This window comes from Mastacembelus armatus, chromosome 3 (assembly GCF_900324485.2).
Source record: "Mastacembelus armatus chromosome 3, fMasArm1.2, whole genome shotgun sequence".
Lineage (NCBI taxonomy): Eukaryota > Metazoa > Chordata > Actinopteri > Synbranchiformes > Mastacembelidae > Mastacembelus > Mastacembelus armatus.
The window spans coordinates 11,173,549-11,192,131 of NC_046635.1; the positions used below are offsets into that span (position 1 = coordinate 11,173,549).

At 42.7% G+C, this 18,583-nt stretch overlaps 1 protein-coding gene across 2 annotated transcripts in view; it reads right to left on the reverse strand.

The window, feature by feature from the left end:
- Window positions 1-18,583, reverse strand: part of zfhx3b (zinc finger homeobox 3b) — a 136,364-nt gene that overhangs the window by 76,361 nt on the left and 41,420 nt on the right. The window contains exons 2-4 of one of the 2 annotated variants that reach the window (XM_026320627.2): window positions 10,895-13,405; window positions 10,153-10,732; window positions 6,804-7,297 (exon numbers count right to left, since the gene is read on the reverse strand). In XM_026320627.2, coding sequence (XP_026176412.1) covers window positions 6,804-7,297; window positions 10,153-10,732; window positions 10,895-13,369 — 3,549 coding nt within the window. In that variant the 5' untranslated portion in view covers window positions 13,370-13,405. Of the gene's footprint in view, window positions 1-6,803; window positions 7,301-10,152; window positions 10,733-10,894; window positions 13,406-18,583 lie in introns of both variants that reach the window. The other variant, XM_026320625.2, reaches the window with a different exon arrangement.

The window sequence follows — 18,583 nt, forward strand, 5'->3', positions numbered from 1 at the left end:
AGATCAACCTCTGAGCTGTACTCCACAATATCTTTGGAATGTGTGTTATCTGTACGTTATGGCTTATTTTTATTTCCTGTTGTGGCCTAGTTGATGTGTGTTGACCAAACAAGTCGACTTCAGGGATCAATAAAGTTCACATATACCTGCCTATCTTCAATCTGGATATTGATAGTAATTGAGTTATTTGGATGTATGCAAATGTAACAAGAGTCTGCCTACATGGCAACTAATTTTACTGCAGTTTGACTACCAAATACATAATAAGTTCATAGGAAATTGTAAAGGCTGCTGAAGACGAGGCAAAACGGATACCATCTCCCTTGCATCTATTCAATGGGGGTTTTGTGGGAGTGGTAAAAAGACAGGACCATGACTGATATGTCTTTAATATCATCTTTACAAGATAGAGGCAGGCAGAGCCAGAGTATAACATAGATTAGATACAGAGACCCTCTGGTTGGTGCAGGAAGAGGTTTTTCTAAGATGTAATTGTCCTCTCAATAATGCCACCATCCCCTACAGTCACTTTAACAGGAAGACCATTTGTCATAATTACAAAATTTAAAGACAAATTTAAGCCTGAAAAGCTTTATGTGTCTTCTTTTTTATGGGACCTAGATCTGTTGGTTTAGTAAGAGAATTAGTGTGCTGACAATAATGTTAATGGTACATTCCTCGTAAGTAAGGACCAAGGAACTTTTAAAATGTTGAAGACGAAGTAGAGATGGTGGTGGAAGCAGACAGAGGACATAGCTGAGGAAAATGTAGTTTTCCAGCATGGTTGGATTAAAGACCTTTAACCTTAAGCAGATCCCATTTCTAGACCACCCACTTGCTTCACTTTCCATACTGTTTTTTTTTTTTTTATCTTTTTGATGAGTATTTGTTATGTTTATTAATCTTGCAGAGACAATGATGAAGGATGAAATGTTGTAGGAGGATGGAGGAAAAAACAATATGACATAAACAGAAAGATGTGTGACAGTAATGTTTAAGAAACTGTTTCTCGTCTGGAAGGAAGGATCTGATTCGAGTTAAAAACTGGATATCTACCCCATATATCACTGCCTATAGTGACAAAGCTAGCCATGTATACAAAGTGGAACTTATCTCTGTCTTGAACTGTGATGAACTCAGCCACAAATACTGATATACCCTTTCCTCCTATCCCTTTCCTTCCTCAAGCACCAATCTGCCTTTTCTGCTGATCAAGCTGGAGATAACAGGATCAGCAGCTTCCTTGCACATTAGCAAAAGCATGCACTCTTGCTCATGTCCAAAAAAAAAAGAAGAAAAAAATCAAATGAAAACAATCAATCATTAACACAATGACCAAGGAGCTCCAACTCCCAGCTGACACATCATTGTCATCATTTCTCTAATCCTCCTATGGCCCTGTGTGATGGAACACAGAGAATGCATCTCTATCTCCACCACAGACCCAGGACACAGACCCTGTCTGTAATGCACTGGGCCCTCTTAACTCTGGCAACTGTGGTAAACAGCCATCAAAAAATGGAAAAAAAAAAAAAAACAGCCTGCCTGCTCTGTCTAAGAAGCTTTCTGGTTTTCTGCCATTTGCTTTCTTTCATTGTCACTCTGTGTAAGTCCCAGCAACAGCCACAGTAGGGCAGTTGCACATGCAATCAGCACTAGCAGCAGCTGTGACACAGGTCAAAGCCTGACCCTTTCCCTGGCCTTCTCAAGTGGTAGGAGCTGGAGGAGTTGTAAAATTCTTACACAGTGCCAAATGATAAGCCATACTAGACCCCCTTACTATGAGATAGCCTATCTATCCAATTCGTCCTCATTTGCTGTTCTATGCCACTTCTTCCTTGTTCCACCCTCCGCTCAGAAGCTTGGATCTGTTTGATATAGGACGCTACAGAATGCAACTCCCCTGCAGGCAGCTACTGACACAAAGAGGGTAACAGGTTTAGGATCATGACTGTGTTGACTGAGAAGTTGTTAAAGGGGCAAGTGTAGTTATGCAGTCGATCACATGTTCATTATTTGTACAGAAATATATCACAAGAACTTCTGTTAGAACAATTAAAACAATATAATTCATGAGCCCCATGTTGTCATGTGCTGGCACTTTAGATTAAAAGATTGTTCTTTGTGTGTGTGTGTGTGTGTGTGTGTGTGTGTGTGTGTGAGGGTGTGTGTGTGTGCGCGTGTATGTGCGTGTGTATTCACACGCTTGTGCATGTGAAAGGGGAGAATGGGCTGTCTCTCAGGATGTGCAACAAGCGCTTTATTAGAGCGGTAGTACCAGTAAATCAGAGCTCAGCTCTTCCTGGAACTGCTGCAACCTTTCCCACTGAGCACTATTACTGAACAATCATAGGCTAGCCATGATAATTAGCAGAGTATCTATCCTTCCAACTCTCCTGTCGCAACCCCATCCCCTCGCTCCCGTCTGTCTCTCCATCCTACTACCCTGCTCTTCTTAGAAATGTCTGGTGGATGAGTAGGTAAGCCCAGGCGCCCGCTAGACATCATTTCGCTGGAGGACATCTTACATTACTTGCCACAATTTTTGTCTTGATGTTGGCCAGAAGGACAATTTGGTCTCATTCATCTGCCCTCACTCTAGGACCACCTCAAAAATATCAGGCATGAATGGGACATCCCAGAGAAATTCAGGTGCTTGGGAAGATGTGAACATGGACAATGTGACCTTGTCACAGTAGCAACGGGCAACAAGATACCATAACAATACTGTTGATGTGCAAAATGTGAAAACTCATTTGAAATGCTACAATTAGTCAACCTAAGTCAGCAAAACTGTAACATTTTTCTAGAGCTGGAATACAATCATTTGTGGTTGTAATCCAACTACATACAATTCTATAGTCCAAGAGGATTGGAGTCAATCCTAGGTAGTTATGATCATTAACGAGGAGAGGTCATCATGACTTGCATTCCTGAGTCTGAGAAGTCAGTGCTTCTGCTGAGTAGGATCATTAGGGAAACACCTTAATGCTTTTCCATGTAACCACTAATCCCTTCATTTACATTACAGCCTCTTTTCCTCTATTATGTTTCATTGTGATTATTTGCTCTCTGCAGAGTGTAGACATTTTCTTTCTCCAGTGTTCACCAGTTGTTTTGGACTGCACTGAAGGGTAAAATAAGAGCATGACTTCCTCCAAGAAGATTTATTGTGCTTGTTAATGGACTTCGCTGAACACTATGTTAGTGCTGTTAAAAGTGCATACATATATGATATGATCATATGATCATATGATCAAGACATATGATCAAAATCAAGGATCAGACAATGGACAGGACTGTGATTGTAAGGCAGACAGACAGATAGGTGCAAAGTTTGTTCAGCTATCTGTGTGCTCAACAGAGTGGGACCAGGGAAGAGGGGAGGAGTGACAGGACTTTCTTGGTTAAAGATTCCCCCTCTGATAGTGACGGCACTTTCTCCCTTTCTTTCCATGGCCAAGCGGCATCTGGAGTGGATTTTGTGCTAGCAGACACCGAGGAACATGATTACATTCGGCTAACTGCGCTCTAAACTGATTATGCATGTGCCAAGCTAATGGACTACATTTGCAAGAGGAAAAATAACATCCAATCAATCTCAATTACCGCCGATTGCACCGGCCCCCGAGACAAGGAAGGTAGCCAGCTAACCCCCATATGCTCCTCCCCTTTCCCCCAACCCTTGACTGGAAGCTGAAGCCTGTGGCTGGGCCTGGTTAGTCCCCACCCATTCTGTCTGGCCAGAGCAGCCAAGGCCTGAAAGTTGTATTAGTTCCACTCATCTCACCTCCACACTAACACATTGCTGAGCCCCAAGGCCTACTGCTGGTGGTATAAGGGCTATCATATTCGCGTATTAAGTATGTCACTTACTGTAAAATGAGAATGGAATCTGGGTTTATTTAAGATGAAGACAGTCTCAGACACAAAATTGATATTCTAAAAACATATTATACACAAACAAAGGTTTGGGTTGTCTGCACCCCATCTGTTTGTGTTTAGGAGTGACTATTCTAGGAAAGGATGGGTGACCATCAGGCTATTGTTAGAGAAACTACAAACCCTATGCATCATGGGAAAACAGATGATGAAAGTTAGCTTCTAGGCAGAACACACAGCACTTAGAATGGGTATCTCTCAACTGTGAACACAGTACGCAGGGGAAGACGGCATCACCCCCTACTGTGTGGTGGTCCATGTGGTCAGGATGACTTGCTGGATCTTTCTGTGGTCTTTTGGAACATTCCAATACATGGGGTGGTGGGGGTTATATTTTTAGAAAACCCTAATATGGGCCGCATACCACAGACTCTCAAATTATCCCATCCAGCTTAGCCCTCAGTTTAAACCTTCCTTTTTAATTCCAGTAATTACAGGCTCCAATTTATATGGAGCTGTGCACACAAAGGGCCTGTTTAATGCAAACCAGTTTGATTTGGGTGAAGTGTCCCCAGCATCTCCCACATCTTACAGCCTGTTTATGCTGACTTGATGATTTATTTTCTCCCCAAAAAGGTTAAAAATGGTGCTATTTGCATCAGATTTCTTTTGGGAGGAATAAATGAATGGTGATTTTCCCTTTTTCGTCCTTGCACATTATACCATGTCGGTTTTACAGGCTTTTGGGCCACTGTGGGTTTCTGTCTGTCAGTATCTCTACCGGGACAGTAAATCCAACGCAGTACGAAGACTGTGACTTTGTCAAGTGGGGAAAGCAATGCTGCCAGCAGACCTCACAACCACGTACTTGTTGTCCACTAATCATATTTGTGAGTCATGATATATTGTAATAATTCTTGTCAGCTCATGAATATCTCTGTTTTTGACAAGTGTCTGGGATAAGAGCGCATGAGGACAGCAGTGTTCGCGGGTCGTGAGTGCAGGTAATTTCTGGACAAATGCACACTCTTACTTGGAAGATCAATGGGTTTTAAGAAACATGGAGCCATCTTAAGAGGCTTAAGTCATAAAAAATGATCATGCCTGGATGTGTTGTACATATTTAATCCCCCACAGCCTGAGCAGCAGTATGACATATGTCTCTTCTCTCTTACAAAATCTGAGCGGAAAAAGAGAGATGAGGAAAAAATATCTGTTTCTCTTTTGACCTCACAGAAACATGGAAAGTACACAGATAATGTAATATATACTATAACCCTACCCTGTGAGACAAAACAAGTCTCTTCCTCCAAAGGTGTGAGGAAGACAGAGTTTGCCAGAGGCTGTCTATTTTTGTCCAGTGTGAGACTGTGACTGGAATGTGGGCCAGTAAGTCCAGCAGCTAAGGCCAGGAGAGGATGGCCATGGGCTGAGAAAACATAAGGATCTGTTGCTGTTCACGGATTTTGTTGCCTATTTGCATTCTTCTGTATCTATGTGCAACTAAAAAATGTGTGGTTGTCTCTGCTGTCCCAGTGCAATCCATAGACTGACAAGCCAAACTACATATCCCCCCTCTTCCACCTCCTGTGTCCCCTGGCCCTCTTTAATGGCTGAACTAGGAGCCCTGCATCACACCTAACAAAACACTCAAAATTGATTTCTCTCTTTTACTGTTATTTCAGTACAAATGCCTTGTGGACAGGAAACATGTCTGCCATGCCAGTGATTCTGAGCAATTATTCATAATGCTGGATGATTTTCAAATGGACAGCCTTTTGAGCGGGTTTAAATGGACCACTTCAGCTTAGTTTTTAATGTGATTAAAACACCGTGCTTGAAGCAGTGCATTTTCATGTGTTTTTATACCTCCTTCCCAGAATAAGTCATAGTTTAATTTACTAAAATATCAATACAAAAGTGTCAAGAAATAAAATTGTTAACAGATTTTTTTTCTGTAAAACCCTCGACTGGAGTGGCCTTATTATAATAAAACAACATATAATAGTAGACAGTGCACATTACAGTTTCACATGCTAGATTCTGTTGGTGTGCATGTAGTTGTTTTGTTGTGTGTGTTGGATGTGTGTGTGCATGCACAGCTATGCCAGTTTGGGTTAAGCACAGAGTGGCCAAAGCCGCAGACACACAGGATAGGTACCTAAGTGGAATCAGGCCTGTTAGATTTATGGCCATTTGTTCGGAGAGTGTTCATCCATTGGCTATTATGGAATGATTAGAGGAGAAGGTGAAGCTCCAAGTCCAGCAAAAATCAATACGGCTGTCGAGAACGATTCAGCCTTTCCCGCTCCGAGGAGTATTAGCACCAAACCTCTGTCTCCTCGCACTTCTTCATTCGTCTCCAAGTGATTCACCCCTAAGCCTCCAAACCAGTTTCACCTGCCATGTTCTTCTCATGGCAGGAGTGTGGCCCTGCTTCTATATAACTACTGGGAAGGCAAGAGTTACACAACCAAGCTATCATTCATGTTTTGTGAGAGCAGTTCGTATAGTGGTATGGATAGCACTAGTGTTTTAACTGTGTCTTGTTGAGGAGTATCAAGTTAGCAGGGAGACAATTAAGGACACATTTTGCCATTTGTATAAAATGTTCAATGTTCAATTGACTCAGAAAAACTACTTCTGCTGGTCATATTATAACAACTCAAAGTGCAATAATATAGACAGCATTAACATATTGCAGAAAGACTATTGTGCTGTATTAAACTATTATATTATATTATATTATATATACTGTTATATTTTTGGTTCTACGTATATCTCTGCCACTGACATGCTACCTATGAACATGCGTTCTCCCAACAGTTACATGTATATCCAGTACTGAGATGAAATTTGTAATGCACTGTCAAGACAATGTTGAATGGTGGGCAAGATAAAGAAGCTTGAGGACCACTAACCTTGTAGAGTTTGAGGCTGGCCTCATGGCGGGAGTTGACAGTGTGCATCCTCAGCTTCTCCAGGCTGTTAGTATAGTAGTCACAGGCGTTGCACTTCAGGTGCACTGGATTGCCTATGGCCACACATTTCAGGCGCCATTCATTACCTTTGCCCCCTTCTTTGATGTGGGCCACAAGCTGGTACTTTTGCACATGCTTGTCTGTCTTGCAGTGCAGCTGGAAGTTGGCTTTGAGCTGAGTGGTGTAGTGGCACAACTTGCACTGGTGAGAGTCGCCCACCACAGCACGCCATTCCTCCTCTGGTAAGCTGCGTTCAGCTCCCATATGCATGCCAAGCACATCCAGGTTGTCAGTTGTGAAGCGGTTGCACACAGCGCACTGAAAGAGCTTGAGGGAGGGATCGCTGTTTTGTGATAGACTTTCTCCCAGGGTCATCAGTTCTTCAGATACCAACTGTCCACTGCTGAGACGCACATCCATAGGGATCTCCCCACCTACTAGAATGCAGGGAACATAAAAACAGAAAAAAAGAAAGAGGTAAACAGTAAATAAAAGCATTGAGATAGTTGCATGCATATATTACATTATTATTACATACATTGATCATAAACATATACAAAGGTTAAAATGTAAATTATTGCTGAGTTTTTAAATATCATTTACTTTAAGGAGTGTAAATCATTATTTTAGTGATCACAACATTTTCCAAAAGCAGTAATGTTTATGTCTCTCTAATCATGAATAAAATCCCAGGTAAAGTAAAGCTGTTACACTCGTCAGTATGATAATGCATGAAGGATAATATGCTTGTATGTTTTCATGAGCTTAAAGGTCTCCTTGCTTTGGGCTGGGAAAGAAAAAGAAAACATGGAGTTTTCCAAAGAAAGCAAAGCCTCACACTGCTGGACAATGAAAGAATATTGTCCTGTTTGCATTGGTAAACTTTGATGACCTGTTTGTAAATCAGCTCTAGAGGCCACAAGCTTCACAGAAAATGCCAGTTTTCTTTTTATCATTATGTGCTCCCAAGCACACATTACTGTAAATCAAATCCAGCACCCTTGTTCACTGACTAATAATGTAAAAAAAAAAAAATCATGTCTCTGCTTGGACCTTTCTGTTTGTTTTCTCCACTAAATCAGTCTGGACACCTACATATCCTATGCCATCAGCTATGGAACCTCTCTTCTGTCTGGGAAGGCTAACTTTAAAAATGAATACTAAAACAATGAGGTAAGAGCACCCGGTGTTTTTGCCTTTGCTTGCTGATCTTTAATCTTTCACTGCCTAGACTGAGCATGCAGGCTTGACCCTGCCTGGCTTTACACTAAATTAATTCCAGCAGCTCCTTTTTATTTATTGCTGCAGTATGCGGCCTGCTCTCGGACTTTTCTCCATTACCTGAGTTTTAATAGCCAGGAGAGGGAGACCTTTGAGAAACCCACTGAAATCACTCATACACCCCCAGTCACAGGTCCCTACACTCCCCCTCCTACAAACACATAGATGCACACACATGCCCTTATTGCTATCCCAGTCCTGTTTTTTGACTACACCATACAGCTATCATTTCTACCTGGCTCTCATTCTCCATTACTATGGAGATTCTGTGATTTTCCACATACCTTGATCCTGTTTCACACTAAATTCTGGTTGTGGACAACTAGACAAAGATTGAATTGTACTTTTGCATCTTTTCCCATTTCTTATGGGAAACTATAATACCATGAAAACACATATGTTAAACCATGTCCACAGTTATATGAGGATCACTAGTACTAGTGATCGTGCTGATACCTTAACTCAGAATTTCTCAGAAAACTCAGAAATTTTTTTTTTGCTAATTTACTTTTCAAAACTAATAAATTGAAAAGCTGTCTAACTTATCTTATGTGCTGTTTCACATTGTATGATAGATGACAAATTCCAGCACAATAAACTAAAAGTCACATGTCTCTCCCTTCTCTTTAACTCACTTTCACTCCATCTCATATCTTCTTTTCGCTACAGTAGTCTTGGGAACACGGATTACCAGGAGGCTAAGATCATGTGAGGTCAACATTTGTTATCTATCTTCTATCTTGGTAATACACTCAAAAGTAAAAAAAAAATTAAAAAAATATCCACAGTAAGTGCATGAAAGAGGACTTCTCATTTTTGCTGAGATCTGCTTGTGATGGCAGATTCTCTCAAGAAGAGATTTACTAAGCCTTGTGTAACGTACTATATAGAGTTAATATCAAAAAGTGTGAGTATGATGTCTTTTAAGGGTTCCTTAAACTGTGACTGAGGATGACACAACTGTAGTTTATATGTCCTGACTGTGTAATCACTGCCTTGTAACATGCTTATTATAACTCACCTCACAGGAAAATGAACCAGATGGCAGAAGGGGGGAAAAAAGAATTAGTCACAGCAATCAATTTTTGTTTGTGTCTTTGAACTGGCGACAGTTTCAGACAAGTCTGTGCAAACTGTGGTGTTGTAACTGGCACACCAAACACCCTGCTGTGCTGCTGCATTACACATGCTGAGCCCTCTAACCTCCCTTTTTTGACCAAGATAAAATTTATAGCTGCAATTACAAAGTTGGATAAATGGAGAACTCAAGTAGTGAAGTTCAGCAGCAGTTTGGAAATACTGACATAAAAGGCTGAGACTTGCAGCCTGACAGGGAAGGCAGAGGTTTGGCCCCTCTAACTCACCTGTTGTGAGAAAAAATGAGTATCATAAACTGAACTTTATGAAGTGAGCAACATTTTGTCAGTATAATGTCACTTAGATGTCCTCTTAAGGAATGTGTGAGAGAAAAACAAATTACCAGGGTTTCTGCATGCTACTAGGCAATATTTATAGCTATGCATTTGTAGCTTAAACAAATTGTTCAACTGACAATGTGCCTGAGAATATTTTACAATGGATGTGAGAATCAGACATCGAAGACTGTGATATGATGACTATCATGATTATCATGTAAACTATCAGACCATTGTAAGCAACACTGAATGAATTTGTCTTAAATAGATCGTCTTTTTTCACTTCTTCTTTACACCCTCTCTGTTTTACTGGCACTCTGTAAAAGGGGAAAATGACAACTGAGAGTAGTTCACAGTTCACAGTGGCAGGCTAAAGCCATGAAAGACTGCAGGGACATGTGACTAAGCTAAAAAAAGTGGTGTTACAGCAAGCATATATTGCTGTGGACAAGTGAAACACATAAATATTCCTGTTTGTCCACTGTTTTGTGTGTTGTTAACACAAGAAAAACTAAATAAAAGAAATTGCTCTGAACTTTACTTGGGGACTTTCTGAGAAATTCTGAGAGTAAGAGAGGCAGAATGGGGCTCACCAAGTGCAGGGGCCAGGGCAGCCATGTTGGGATCCAGATGAAAGCTCCCCATCAGGAACTGTGCCTCAGCTCCTGCTGGGTCTATCTTGAGGCCTGGTGGAAGGCTCATGTTCTGGGTCAGGTAATACTGGTAGAGCTCAGCCTCAGACGGTGAAGGCATGGCACCCAAGCCAAGTCGGCCATGCTGCATTTGGGTAACATTCTGCTGGAGGAGCATCATGTTGTGCATGTGCTTCTCGCTGGTCATGTGGATACGCAGATTCCGGGCCACATTGGTCTCATAGTCACATACCTCACATCGCCAAGTAGGTTTGCTCTTCAATTTGGTTGGGGAGGGGGCCCCACACGGTCCTGCCATATGGGTGGAGGACTGTGTAGGATGGTGGTGAGAAGGGTGATGGCTACTGGCCTGGGTCACTGAGGGGACAGCCACCACTCCTCCTGTAGTATGCCCAAACACCTGCTCCTGTGCAGTACCAATAGAGCCTCCATTCTGCAGCGTCTGCATATTGTTCAGGTGCTTATCCGACTGCATGTGAATGCTTAGATTGCCCTTTGTGGTGGTGGAGTAGTTACACACCTAGAAAATATAAGACATTTTGTCTTGAACTGCTATAAAATTATACATTTCAATACCAGTTTACATCTTACAACAAATCAGCAAAAACAAACAAAAAAACATATACATTCAACTGCAACCCTTAAATAAAAGTGAGCACTGCTATATTTATTTGCTACATACCTCACATCGGAAGGGCTTGTATCCACAGGTATAGCTTTCTCCACGAGCCAGACGAGGGTGGCTCTGACCACTGCTGCAGTACACACATGAGCCTCCTGAGTCTGGGTGCTTCTCTTTCATGTGGGCCTCCAATGTCTGCTGGTACTTGTAATGCCAGTTGCATTTGGGACACTTGAGTGTCTTGCACGAGTTGCGTGAATGCATCATGGTCATGTGACCACCCAAGGAGCGTGAGGAACCCAGAACAGTGTCACATTTAGGGCATTCTACCCCACTTCCTCCGCTGCCACCAGCCCCATGGTTCTGTGAACACTCACCCATCCCTGTTATGTCACAGGACACCCCTGGGAGGGGTTGGGAGTGGCCATGCGATGAAGGGTGGAGGTGATGATGATGGTGGTGCATGTGATGATGGTGCAGCAGGGCTCCATTTTCCTCCTCTCCCTCTGCTGGGCAATCATTTGGTTCTGGAGCTGTGGCACTATCTCGATTGGCACTTTCATCTGCAGCAGCATTGGAGGACAGAGGTGAGGAGGAAGTGCCAGCAGTGTCATCCTCGCTTCTTCTGACGGCAGCTGCCGCCATTGCCATGGGAGTAGTGGGCCCTTGGCAGTTAAAGCTCAGAGGGAGCTCTGAGGTCCTCCCCCCACCATCTGCAGCTGAACCTGCTTCCTTGACAGAGGAGGAAGTGGAAGCAGGGGCTTTGCTGTTGAGTGTGGAACTGACCGCAGAGGTGCAGGCAGAAGGCTGGAGAGCGCTACTAGGCATTAATAAAGTAGATTTGGAAATGCTTTGGTTTGAAACAGCTGGTTCCCCCACTTCACCCCCGCCGCTGCTACTGTTACCACCACAGGCCACTGCAGTGCTTTCTGCCTCCACCTCGTCTTCCTCCTCCCCTAATAACAGTTCCTCTTCTTCTGAGCCCCCCACCTGTCTAGATAGGTGTAACTTGCTTTCATGTCCTTCAGTGTCCCCATCCTCTCCCTTGCACACCAACTCTTTCCCAGCAGGCTCCTCTGTTCTCCCTCCCTGTTTGGGCAGGGCACTGGAGTCTTTGGCAGAGCCTGGGGATGAGGTAAGAGTGGATGCTTTGGGAATGCTCAGCCCTCCAAGAGAGAGGACTGAGCTTAACGGGTTTTGTTGTTGCTGCTGTTGCTGAAGGCCAGAGTCAGAGTCTTTGTTCAGGAGGGTCTCGCCGCCCCCACTGCTGCTTCCAGGCTCTAGATGGACACCACTAAATGTGCCATAGAAGCTCTGGCCAGAGTTAATGGGGAGCAGCGTAGGTGGCAGAGGAGTGCTCTTATTTTTTGGTTCCAGGAAACTGATGAGGGGCTCTTTGTCCTTCCCAATGCCCTGGATGATGGCAGATGCATGCTTGTCCCCGAGCAGCCGCCGCTCGTCCTCACACAGTGTCATGCGGTGATCATGGACGGCATGAGTGGCAAAGGAACGCGCATAGCCAAAGGACAGCTTGCAGAGAAAACACATGAGAATAGGTTTACCCTTGCCATATAGGGCCAGCCCATCAAATTTGGAGAAATCCACGTTGTTGGGAACATCTTTGGATACACAGGACTTCTTGGCAGACCCATCGCTGTTCAGGTAATCCTTGTTGCTTTTGTGCCGCACATCGAAGACACGGAAACTGTGCAGGACAGGGCTCAGGCCTGCCATGGTTGAGGTATTGGGAAAACCTTGGTCTGAATTGCCAAACCACTTCCCGAAGGACGAGGCTATGTGGAACGTGTTGATGATCTGGGGGTACACCGAGGATGAAGTCCCAACAGGTTCTCCTGGTTTTCCCCCACTGGTGAGAGAGTTTGTGGGAAGCAGGCTGGGTACCATACCCCCACCACTTTGGATCAACTGACTGAGGCTCTCTACGATGTAGGCTGAGCCATCTGGCTGGTAGACTATCTCTCCAGCCAGGTTCTCCACATCACTACTATCCTCTTCCTCTTCCTCTTCTCCTTCTTCACTCCCACTCTCAGGTGCTCCCTGCTGTCGTGTGGGTTGATGACGCAGAAGAGTGGGCATGCCCCCTCCCCCTGAAGCCATCGGCACCCCAGGAAAGGGTTGAAGACTTGGGAAACAGCTGTCAATCTCCATTTCATCTAAGTCCTCAGATTCTTCCTCTTCTCCACAGCTCACTCCCTCTTGCTCTTCTTCCTCAAGACCTTCTCTTGTGGGATGCAGTTGGCTTGGGGCAGAGCTATCGCAGTGGGTCTGGGGTGATGTCTGTTTTGGCTGCTGCTGGGACTGCAGTTCTCTTACCCCGTCATGAGCTGTGCTGGGTATTTGAGATTGAGAAGGATAGGTAGCAGAGAGAGACAGGGGATCCAGAGAAGGGGCCTGGTTGGTGCAAGGGACCTGTGAGCTAGAGTGATCGTTCCAGGGCTGTGGTGGTTGCTGCTGCTGGGAGGAGCTGAGCCCATCGTCTGTCCCAGAAACCACGGGAGACTCACAGCTGTCCATGCTGATGCCTACATGAGGCGTTCATCGCATCCAGGCCTGCAGAGACATACATTGAGGGAGGATTAGAGAGGTTATTCTGTATTAGGAAGATTTAATGTAAACATAAATGCAGATACAGTATTTAAGTACACCACACATTCCTATATATATTTTTTTTATAATTTATTTATATGTAAATGTCCAGATTTTCCAAAATATTACTATACCTATTAAGAATATATCGGATGCAGAAAAAATGAAAGAGACACTATATTTAGGAACCTTAAACAAAGAATATCCAATGTATGGTGCATTGGTTGAAAGACAAAAGATATAATTGGACAAATGACAATGTGCTCATTACGCTAGATTAGGTACTTAAACACAATACCTGAGATGAGCACTAATAAGCCGTACATGATTCATCTTCCTGCCATATCAGGAAGGTACCATCTTTTATCTTCACCTTCCAAACAACACCCCTAATCTTATATTCTGCAAATCCTACATCCGTTTTTAATTAACTTCCAGTCAGAAAAAAGCAGAAACAGGCAAACTTAATGGATCAAATAGATTCATTGCGAGATAATTAGACACAGAGAAGCCACCCATCAGCACATCACACATTTACATAACTGGAAGAAGAAAGGGAAACCGCATATAAGAAGCAATTCAGTATCACCATTATCACTCCATCTTCAAGTTGTGCACATATTAGAAAAGTATAATACATTGCATTGAGATAGATGTATATGAAATCTAACTGGAGCCATGAAAGACTGTATTTTCTATGAGCCTGAAATACATAAACTGGGTTGAGACTTTACTGCAGCTGTGTTTAGATCTTGCATCCAATAAACTCTACGCTCAGCCTGGTTTCAAACACTCCAACCATCCTTCGCCTCTGAAATAATAAATGGGAGTTGAGCTTTCGGGAGCTGGCCATGCCCCGAGCATCTGAGAGGCCCAACACAGGCTGCAATTTAGAGCGCAGAAGAGATAAAATGATAGCACAAGATACTGCTGAGCTAATAATTTTATTAAAGGGATGCAGCCAACATTGATTAAAGGGGGCAATCGGGCTGAAACCAATAACTCTGGGCTGCCCTTTAACCCACCAGTACTGAATATTACATGAGCAAAGTTTCCCGGCACCAAGCTCACTGCCACATCCCGGTTGATTAGCACATTCACTGCTTGCACTTGATTTATTTACTTATTTACTTAGGGATGCAAATTTCAGCTGTGATCAGAATGGAGTCTACCCCCACACCCTAACATATTAACCACTGAGGGAGAGGAGAGATTGATAATGTCTGTCTGCCTCTTCATGAATGTCTGATGAAGCTCGCCTCCCACACAACATACCTGAGACCTCTCCAGCCTAAATGCACTTGAACTGCAAAAATAATCTAATTTCAAAGATGTGCTTTTGTATTTGAACTTTAAAATTAACAGTAGAAGGCCATAAGATGGTAGTATGAGGGGGGAAAAAAGAAACACTGTAATGATAAAGCAATGACTTTGACTTTGAAATTTACATTCAAAAAAGATGTATTTTAAATACCTGGGAACATACATTTTGTGTGACTATATTTCACCTGATTGTTTCGTTCATTCACCACAGAAGCCCCACCAGTGACCCTTGTCTTGGTTTGCATACAAAATGAAAGATATTAGACTGGCTGGCTTATTAACAAGATTGCTTTATACAGCCCGACATGATTTAGAGATGGCTGCCATATTGAGTGAGGGGATACTAGCCCTACTGGTCTGTATTTATTATCTGCTCCATTAATAAGAGGCTATGAGCTCAACAGCCATTTCACACAAATGGACTGAGGGCAGTGAGAGTAACGAAAGAAAAAAAATTATGCCACATGTCGAACAGACAGTGATTCCTCAAACTAAAAGCATGTGGATAAACTACATAAAATGAAATTAAAAAAAGCAGAAAATGTGGCTTTTCTAAATGGACTGCCTCTTTATGTGTATGAGGAAAAAGTTTCCATGCGTCCTGTCTGAACATGGAGTGTTTCACACCTTGTTCCGATAATCTCTTCTATCAGCCCCTCCTCCAGATTCCACTGCCTGTCTTGACTAGGCCTGGGAACACTAGGCCCACATGTGCAACTACTAGTTAAGATTGCTAGTTAACAATGAGCTCTAAAGGGTCTCTGCTTTCATCTTTGCCTTAATGAGTCTAAACAGAGTGGTTACTGTGTACTGTACTGTAGGTAAGCATCCATCCATTCCCATTACTGCTGTAAGATACCTGAAGCAATTAGCAGTAGAGCAGATAACACGATGACTCCTGATCAGTGCTGGAGCTCTGAGCCAGCTTGATGTGTCCACTGCTTACAGAAAACAGGATTGCCCTTTAAAAATCAAGATGGTGTAATTCAATAACCTGCAGTGGTTACTGATGAGCAATGGGATTGTCTGGAGTCGGCAAGTCGCAGATGGGCCAACTGATATAACGCTGTTTGTCTCTCGGAGGTCTGCCTGGCTCAGTGACACCTGTTTAAAGCAGGAAAAGCTTTAATCTCTGGGAGGCACTAAACAAGTATGGGAGACAGACAAAGAGTCGCGGTCGAAGAAGAGGGGAAGTGGAGGAGGCCGCTGTCTCTGTGTGTTGATAGCGTTAGAAATTACAACCTACTATATGTAACTATTATTGAGTGGTATCGCTGTACATTTTTTACATAATAAACATTGCTATAGGTAAAAAATATTGCTATACTAGCACTAATGCAGATTACGCAAAAGAAGTGATCCTACCATGGCCTCTGCTCCTGTATTGTATAGTAATTCTAAATGTGGGCCCAGTGAGTTGACAATAAGTAGACTCTATGCAGCCATAACAAGCCTTAGTTGACAATAAGAGATAATCAGAGAGAAGAAAAGGCTGGATTCCTGTGCTGATCTGAGGGAGAGCATGCCGACGCACAGATCCTGACTGTAGAACTCACACTCCTGCTGCCACCTGCCTTCAAAGGCTTTATGCCAGGGTTTCCCTGCATTCCCTTTCACTCCCCACTAACAAAAAAATAAAAATAAAAAATCATAATCCACATATCCAACCACCTTAACAAAGCAGATAAGGTTGAACCTTGTGAAAAGGCCTTAGTAGTAATAAACACTGTCAAATAGTGAATCTGGATGTCATTTGGTAGGGATGGAAAATGAGATAAGTTTTAAGTTATTGGGTCCTTTCATTAGTTGGGGATTTACTAGCCAACTGAGGGAGGAATTAAAGGCTAAGGAAGCATCTGATTATAGGCATGCCTGATCACCTGCCTGATGGCCAGGCCATACTTACACAGGACCCTGCTCTCCAGGGTTTCCTGAGGGAATAAACTAACTCAGCTCTGCTGAACAATGCTGGGCTAGCGGCACAATGTAGCCCTGACCGAATATATATATATATATATATATATATATATATATATATATATGTATGCCTGTCTGCAGTGAGGGAACACCTCTTTAAAAGAGAAAAACACAGTTTCTTAATAAGCCTCAAGGAACCCTAACAATACACCAGATCTGATTTTCAATTGTTCCTCAGTGATGTTGCCTGTCTGAGTCTGGTCTCTGAGCCATCAGAGCCTGGCCAGCCACCGCAGGGTAAGGGCGCTTATTGGAAAATCAATGGCATGAACGCTAAGAAAGTTACAGGAAGATGTGGGAAGGAAGGGCTCTTATTGATAAAGCAGGGGAAGGCCTTTGATGTTGCACTAGGGACATGCTCATTGATGGGGGAACCATTGTAGTCCTCAGGCAGAGTGAGGCCCAGGTTTATCTCCTAGGTTTGTTCCAATTAATCCCCAATAAAGACATGTATGCATTGCACTCTTTAACATAAGTCCATTTTAATGCCTGACATAGCTTAGTAAATTCTGATTTAAACACTGTGCTCCTAGAAGTGAGGGATACTTAATGCAAAGACCTTATACTCAACTGATGTATAGCTATGCTCAAAGTGAGTATGCACATATGATCCTAAAAATTGCAGACTTCTGTCTGGGGATGATGTAGTGTAAAAAAAAAACAAGAACAAATAAATACATTAAATTATGAATAATATAGTCCATCTTTAGAAAGGTTCATTTACTTAATATTAATATTTTTATATTAATACTAAAACAATAAGTGACAACAAGTGACAGTAATTTTAGTATACCTCTATAAGGTAAAGAATATATAATCTTTCATTGTCCAAGACTGCTATCACAGGGTCACTTTGTCTTGGGAGGCCACAAAAGTTTGTCAGTCACTGTTATAGAGAATATACTAGTATAATTATATGACATGCATTGAGTTCTTGTTAATGCACAACACTGTAAATCAGACAATTTACCATGTATAGCATTGTTCTTTATTGTATGCTGTAAATATTGTGTCCACTATTCTGCTAATGCAGACATAAGGGTGCTCCAGTATTGCTCCAACTGCAGGAGGCAAAAAGTCACCTCAGGTCGATGGCACTCAGCCTGTAAACACGGCTTCCCGTAAAATCAATGATCTTCAGTAGGAGCTATCAGTCTGTGGAACAGAAATAGCCGTGGCTGTGTTGAGTCTGAGGCAGGGAAGAACAGTGCTGTGTGTTTACTTGAGTGTGTGTGAGTAGAGGGGGCCGGTCACTGGCATGTCTGGAGTATTTCTCAGAGATAGCACCAAGGCATGCAGCTCCTGTCATGCTAAAGCCAATGAAAACCAAAAGGCACTGGTTGCTAAAGAAGCAAGACAACAACGTAGCGATTATCTTAATGTCGTTTCTTATGTGTACATCATGCATCAAACTAGTGTTGTAACATTTATATCACTTACAGCTAAAATAATCCTTGCTGATTAAATATGAGGAAACTCAAATACCCAGGAGGCGAGGTACTGATTGTTTTAGCTTCACAACACTCAATTTTAGTAACCATTTTGCACTAGCAATACTGGACAGAAAAGGCAAAATTGATTTGTTTGTAGTATCAATTGCCTCCTTTGTTAATGGGCTTGAAATAGAACTTTGAAAATGATTTCACCCTTTACGCAACACCATCAAATTCTGCTAATCCATTCCAAGTCGCAGAACAGAAGTAAAGTGATTTAAGATAAAGCACTGAAATCACAGTGCAGAGCTGTTACTCTTGCTGTTATCCATACTGGGGCAGTCTTATTAGATGATCTGGCTGGAGCTCAGCTAACTTCCAAAACCCTGCAGAAGGGATTTACACATGA